General features: G+C 41.1%; 1 protein-coding gene across 1 annotated transcript in view; it reads left to right on the top strand.

Annotated features, from left to right (window-relative positions):
* Positions 1-1,073, top strand: part of LOC105530435 (glutathione S-transferase theta-4-like) — a 6,299-nt gene extending 5,226 nt beyond the window's left edge. Inside the window, exon 4 of the mRNA XM_011967995.1 lies at positions 876-1,073. Coding sequence (XP_011823385.1) covers positions 876-1,073 — 198 coding nt within the window. The remainder of the gene's footprint in view (positions 1-875) is intronic.
* The last annotated feature ends 6,304 nt before the right edge of the window (positions 1,074-7,377 follow it).

Below are 7,377 nucleotides of genomic sequence, written 5' to 3'. Positions count from 1 at the left end.
CACACTGACCAAAGAGACTAATTTTCATATCAGCCAGAGCTATGCCCAGGAGGAGGCACCTGGGATCCTGGTGGCTTGGCCAGGAAATGCAGTGTTCCTTTTCTCATCTCAGAGATCTCTGGTTCATGTGAAAATTAGTCTCTTTGGTCTGTTTGCAGTGCAGACCAGCACCAGGAAAAATCATTCTGGCCTGCCCCGAGGGCTCAGACATATGCTTCGCCCCCACCCCTTACATGTCACCCACCACCCACCCCTTCTTGGGCTTCCCAAAGACCTTGGGTGCAAAGCCAAAGTCCAGGGTAGACTGTCTTAGTGAACCAGCCAAACTGCAGGGTAGACTGTCTTAGTGAACCAGCCAAACTGCAGGGTAGACTGTCTTAGTGAACCAGCCAAACTGCAGGGTAGACTGTCTTAGTGAGCCAGCCAAACTCCAGGGTAGACTGCTTGCCAGGTCTCCCATTCTAGCCCCTGAGCCTGATCACGGTGGGAGGTTAAACATGGGGAAAAAAACCTGAGTTCTCTCCCTCATCCACATATACACCCCTGGGATAAGGGGTTTCCTTGGAAGAAGGCAGAATTCATGTGAGGTCGCAGGCTGGAGAAGTGGGAGCTGCCTGGGCCGGGAGCCCTCTCAGCATGGTCCAGAAGGCTTAGAGCAAGAAGAGCAGTGACCAGAGACCCTGGGGGATTCTGGATCCTCCATCCCCATGTACATCTATTACATAGTCTGCGACCCCCTTGCTCAGGCCTTGGGGGTCAGCAGCCTATTTCTTTGCAGAGGCAGATGTTGGAGGCGGGGGCCTGAGGCTGTGGGAGAGGACCCAGGTGGGGCTGGTCCCCAGGCTCACCACATCTTCCTCTTTGTCTATCCACAGCCCATGGCTGCCAACTATAATGTCTTCCTCAACAGCTCCAAGCTAGCCGAGTGGCGCATGCGGGTGGAGCTGAATATTGGCTCTGGCCTCTTTAAGGAGGCCCACGATCGACTAATGCAGTTGGCCAACTGGGACTTTTCAACATTGGATCCAATGGTCACGCAGAGAATCTGTGAATTTCGGGAGAAGTACTTGTGATCCTAATTGTAGCCATCCTGCAGGGCCTGGCTGGCTCAACAATCTGAGCCACCTTCCTTAAAGGAAATGCTAAAAAAGATACCTCTTCTTTGCCTAATAAAGAGCTGGAACAACCATCACAGCTGCTGAGCAACAGATAGCTGGCGTATGCACAGGGTCTGATGTGGGAGTGGGTGGTGGTTACAGATCCTTCCAGTTTCCAAAAAGAATTTTAAAAGTAAAGGGTTAAATGTGGCTACATTGTCAGTAATAATAGTTGGTGACTTCAATACTCCACTTTCTTTTTTTTTTTTTTTTTTGAGATGAAGTCTCACTCTGTCACTCAGGCTGGAGTGCAGTGGCACAATCTGGGCTCACTGCAATCTCCGCCTCCCAGATTCAAGTGATCCTCTTGCCTCACGAGTAGCTGGGATTACAGGCACACACCACCACACCCAACTAATTTTTTTTTTTGTATTTTTCTCGAACTCCTGAGCTCAGGCAAATTGCCCGCCTCAGCCTCCCAAAGTGTTGGGATTAGGGGTGTGAGCCACTGTGCCTGGCCCCCACTTTCAGTAATGGATAGAAAAACTACAGAAGACCATCAAGGAAATAGAGGACTTGAAAAGCACTATAAACCAATTGCACACACTAGACATGAACAGAACATTCCACCTGCCAGGAGCAGAATAAGCATTCTTCTGAAGAGCACGTGGAATATTCTCCAGTATAGAGCATATAATTGGTCCTAAGTCTCAAATTTAAGAAGATTGAAATCATGCAAAGTATGGTCTCTGGACACAGTGGAATAAAGTTAAAAATCAAGAACAGAAGGAAAACTGGAAAATTCACAAGCACATAGAAATTAAACAGCACACTCTTAAACAACCAGTGGGTCAAAAATGAAATCACAAGGGAAATTAAAAAGTATCTTGAATGTATAAAAATGAAAACACAACATGCCCAAATTTATAGGATGCAGCACAAGCAGTGCTAAGAGGAAAATTTATAGCTGTAAACACGAGTTAAGAACGATCTTGAATCAATAACTTAATTTTATGCTTTAAGGAACTAGAAAAATAAGAGCAACCTAAACCCAACACCAGTAGAAGACAGGAAATAATAAAGATTAGAATGGAGATAAATGAAATAGAAAATAGAAAAACAATAGAGAAAATCAATGAAACCAAAAATTGGATCTCTGAAAAGATCAACAAAAATTGGCAAGCCTTTAGTTAGAACAGCCAAGTGAAAAAATAAGACTCAAATTATTCACCAAGAAAATGGAAGATGGGTACAATGGCTCACACCTGTAATCCCAGCACTTTGGAAGGCTGATCACTTTGGGAGCAGGATCACTTGAGGCCAGGAGATTGAGACCAGTCTGAGCAATATAGTGAGACTTGTTTCTACAAAAAGAGTTATTTTTTTTAATTAGCTGGGAGGCAAGGCCCAGTGGTTCATGCCTGTAATTCCGGCATTTTGGGAGGGTGAGGCGGGCGAATCACCTGATGTCAGGAGTTTGAGACCAGCCTGGCCAACATGGTGAAACCCCTGTCTCTACTAAAAATAAAAAATGAACTGGGCATGGTGGCGGGCACCTGTAATCCCTGCTACTCGGGAGGCTGAGGCAGGAGAATCGCTTGAACTCGAGAATCAGAGGTTGCAGTGAGCCGAGATCACACCACTGCACTCCACCCTGGGTGACAAGAGCGAGACTCCGTCTCAAAAATAAATAAATAAATAAGAAAGAAAGAAAAATTAGCTGAGTGTGTTGGTGCATGCCTGTAGTCCTAGCTAATTCGGTGACTGAGGTGGGAGGATCACTTTAGCCAGGAGTTCAAAGTTACATTGAGCTATGACTGCACCACTGTACTCCAGCCTGGGTAACACAGGAAAACCTAATCGCAAAAAATGAAAAAAAAAAAACAAAAACCAGACACCAGAAAGAAAGAAAATGTACACATCACTACTGGTATTAGAGAAGTACAAAGGTTTATAAAGAAATACTATGAGTAATTGTATGTGAACAAATGAGATAACCTTGATGAAATGAGAAAATTTTAGAAACATAAAATCTACCGAAACTGACTTAGGAAGAAAGATACAATTTGAATAGAACTGTAACAAATAAAAAGATTAAAATATTAATTTTTAAAAATTCCACAAAGAAAAGCCCAGGACCAGATGGCTTCACTGGCGAATTCAACCAAAAGCTTGAAGAACTAATACAAAGCCTTCACAAACTCTTCCAAAAAATAGAACAGGAAGAAATATTTTTCAACTCGTTCTATGAAGCCAGAATTACTCTGATACCAAAGACAGAAAAAGACATTATAAGAAAATAAAGTTACAAAGCAATATCCTTATAAATATAGATGTAAAAATCCTCAGCAAAATATTAGCAAATCAAATTCAGCAGCATATTAAAAGGATTATACACCTTGACCAGGTAGGATTTATCCCAGGAGTATAAATGTGGTTCAATATACAAAAATCAATCAATGTAGCATACCGTGCTAATAGAAAGTCACATGATCATCCTAATGCAGAGAAGGCATTTGACAAAATCTAACATCCTTTTACGATAAAATTACTCAGCAGATGAAGACTAGAAAGGAACTTCCTCAACCTGATAAAGAGCATCTATGAAAAACCTATAACTAACACCATACCTCATTCATTGTAAAAGATCGAATATTTCCCCTCTAAGATCAGGAACAGGACAAGAATGTTCATTCACACCACCTCTACTTATTAGGGCAATTAGGCAAAAAAAAAAAAAAAAAAAAGAAAAAGAAAAAGCATCCAGATCAGAAAGAAAGAAGTAAAACTATCTTTAGTCACAGATGACATTATAGGAACTCGCTTAAAAACCATTAGAGCTAATAAGCAAGTTCAGCAAGGTTGCAGGATACAAGATTAATGCACAAAAATCCATAGTACACATTTGCAATAAAGGATCAAAAAATTAAAACAACATTTCCATTTACAATAGCATCAAAAAGAATAAAATACTTAGAATAAGTTTAACCAAAGAAAAGCAACACTTAAACACAGCAAACTATAATGTGCTGTTGAAAGAAATTAAAGGAACACCACCAAGCAATCTGACCTGAGAAAACATGCAGGTTCAACAGAGTGAGTCCTGCTCTTCAGCAAGCACCCATCTTGTGTTCAAGCTGGGTCTGTGAGGCAAGTCTGGCAAGATAGAGATGGACATACAACCAAATCTGGAATGCAGATAAGGCCAAGGGAAGGTAGGTCAATTGTTGGAAACATTCAACAATCCGTGGAAGAAATGTTAAAAATAGAATCTCAGGGTCTAATGAAGTTGAAAAATCTCTCCTCTTGGTAGTTCTGTTGAAAACTGTTGAATGATTGGATAAAGTAAAACATAAGTATAAGGGATTATTAGGTAGCAATGAATGTGTAATAAATGTAAAAAGAGGGGCAAGTGCATACAAGGAAGTGTATGCTGCTGGGTTTCTGTTGAATTGTGCATGGAAGACCATCAGCAGTTCAAGTCAAAAAGCTTGTCTTGAGGGACTGTGCCAAGCTCTGCAGTTCCAAACCTCATGGAGGAAGCTGTCTGCCCATTAGAAGCCCAGAGCCCAGAGGGACGGACCAGAGCAAATCCTCTCCCTCATGGAGCTAGATGGGAACACAAAACGATCTGACAGCATGCAATTTTACATCTCGTACCCTGTTTAATCCTCACAACCACCCTGATGAGTACTAGTATTATCCCCATTTTGTAGATGAGAAAACAAGTTCTTCAAGGGGAAGGGATCTTCAGAGCAGCATATGAATGAGAGGCAGAACCAGAGTCAGGACCTGTATCTTGTCTTCTCCTTCCTAAAACTAAAAAAGTACCCACCACCAGGCAGTGTTTTTGGTGCAGAGGAATCAGTAGTGAACAAAATAGGCAAAAATTTCTACCTTTAGTGTTCACGTTATTGTGGAGGAAGACAAACAATAATCCCAGTAGAGAAGTAAAAAATTAGAATGTTTTGCTAAAAAGTCCTTAGGTGGGGTGTCATGATGTTGGTATCTTACGTTCAAAAAACAGTAAGTTGAAACTGGGGTTGCATATATTAGTGCTGTTGTACTAGTCCTTTCATTTTCTGGATTTTAAATGTTTTCATAATTTAAAAGTTGGGGGGAAACTTAAAGAAGACCTTAATAAATGGGAGGACATCCCATGTTCATGATTGGAAGGCATAGTAATGTTAAGATGTCAAATTCAACACAATCTGCATTAAAATTCCATTTGGCTTGTTTGTACAAACTGACAAATTGGCCCTAATATTCATGTGGAAATTAAAGTGACTCAGAATCTCCAAAATAGTTTTGAAAAAGATAAAGTTGTAGGACTCATGCTTCCCAATTTCAAAACTCACTTCAAAGCTACTATAATCAAGACATTGCCAATCAAGCTACAATGAGATACCACTTCACACACTCTACGAGGGGTATAATAGAAAAGACAGATTAAAAGTATTGTTGAGGATGTGTGAAGAAATTGGAACCCTCGTGTGCTGCTGCTGCTGAGAATGTAAAATGTATAGCCACTTGGGAAAACAGCTTGCAGTTCCTCCAAAAGTTAAACATATATATTATAATGTATATATAATATATTATGTATATATAATATATTATGTATATATTATATTATATATATATATATGAGTTTGTTTGGTTTTTTGGTTTGTTTCTTTTTTTTTTTTTTTTTGAGACAGATTCTTGCTCTGTCGCCCAGGCTAAAGTGCAGTGGTGCCATCTCGGCTCACTGCAACCTCCGTCTCCTGGATTCAAGCAATTCTCCTGCCTCAGCCTCCTGAGTAGCTGGGATTACAGGCAGGCACCACCATGCCCAGCTAGCTTTTGCATTTTTAGTAGAGACGGGGTTTCACAATGTTGGCCAGGCTGGTCTCGAACTCCTGACCTCAGGTGATCCACCCAGCTCAGCCTCCCAAAGTGCTGGGATTACAAGCGTGCGCCACTGCGCCCGGGCAACATAGAGTTATATTATCCAGCAACTCCCTTCCTAGGTATATACCAAGAAGACTGAAGACATATGTCCAGACAAAAACTTGCACATGAACGTTCATCACAGCAATATTCACAATAGCTGAAACATAGAATCAATGCAAAAGTCCATCAGCTGGTGAATGGATAAACACAATGTGGTGTATACATAAAATAGAATATAATTCAGCCATAAGAAGGGATGAAGTACTGTGATATGCTACAACATGGATGAATCTTGACAACATAATGCTAAATGAAAGAAGCCAGTCATAACAGGCGACATATTTCATTATTCCATTTGAGTGAAATGTCCAGAAGAGGCAAATACTTCCTGTCCACAGAGGTAGAAAGTAGATGAATGGTTACCAGGGGCTAGGAGAAGAGGGAAATGGGGAGTGACTGTTTAATGGGTACAGAGTTTCTCTTTGGGGTGATGAAAATGATCTAGAATTAGATCATTGTGATGGTGACAAAACTTGGTTAATATACTAAAAACCACTGAATTGACTTTAAACCAATTGAATTTTAAAGTATACTTTGAAAGTGTGGACATTATGGTATGTGAATTATACCTTATAATGAAAATATGATTGCATTGTTCAAAAGAGTATGGAAGGAAGTATACAAAAAATATGAAACATGAAGTATAGCTCTTTTTATTCTAAAGTGTAGAAATTGAACATTTTGTCTCAAGATATAAAACAAAAACAAAGAAAGCTAAAAGCCCTTCCATTTGGCCATCTTGGAGTAAGACCTACCGCAGTCCAGCACCTTTTACTCAGCCCCACAGCCTAGCCTATTATTTTCATGAAACCCTATAGCTTCCACTTCTGTTTGACTGTTGGGTGTAAAATTATGAGTGACCATATTGTGGGAAGGGAGGAAAACTCCCCATAAAAGTATATCCTGGGGGCCTGAGGACAGACGTGGGCCCAGGTATCAGAACGTGATATGCCTACTTGTCCCTATCTCATTGTCCACACACAGGGCTTGGAAGGCGGCCATGTTTTATATGACGTGAGCTCCAACCAACGAGCTGATTGGCTTCTTCAACAAGAGCCCAGGTAGAGATTGGTGTCTAGAAGACCCCATCAGATTCTAGGGAATCAGGCCTCTGGCAGTTGGGCACAGTGGCTCATGCCTGTAATCCCAGCACTTTGGGAGGCTGAGGTGGGCAGATCATCTGAGTTCAGGAGTTCGAGACCAGCCTGACCAACATGGAGAAACCCTGTCTCTACCAAAAATACAAAAAATTAGCCAGGCGTGGTGGTGCATGCCTGTAATCCCAGCT

Source organism: Mandrillus leucophaeus, unplaced genomic scaffold (genome assembly GCF_000951045.1).
Source record: "Mandrillus leucophaeus isolate KB7577 unplaced genomic scaffold, Mleu.le_1.0 Scaffold820, whole genome shotgun sequence".
Classification (NCBI taxonomy): domain Eukaryota; kingdom Metazoa; phylum Chordata; class Mammalia; order Primates; family Cercopithecidae; genus Mandrillus; species Mandrillus leucophaeus.
Note: the sequence above shows the minus strand (reverse complement) of the source record. Positions and strands in the feature narration are given on the sequence as shown.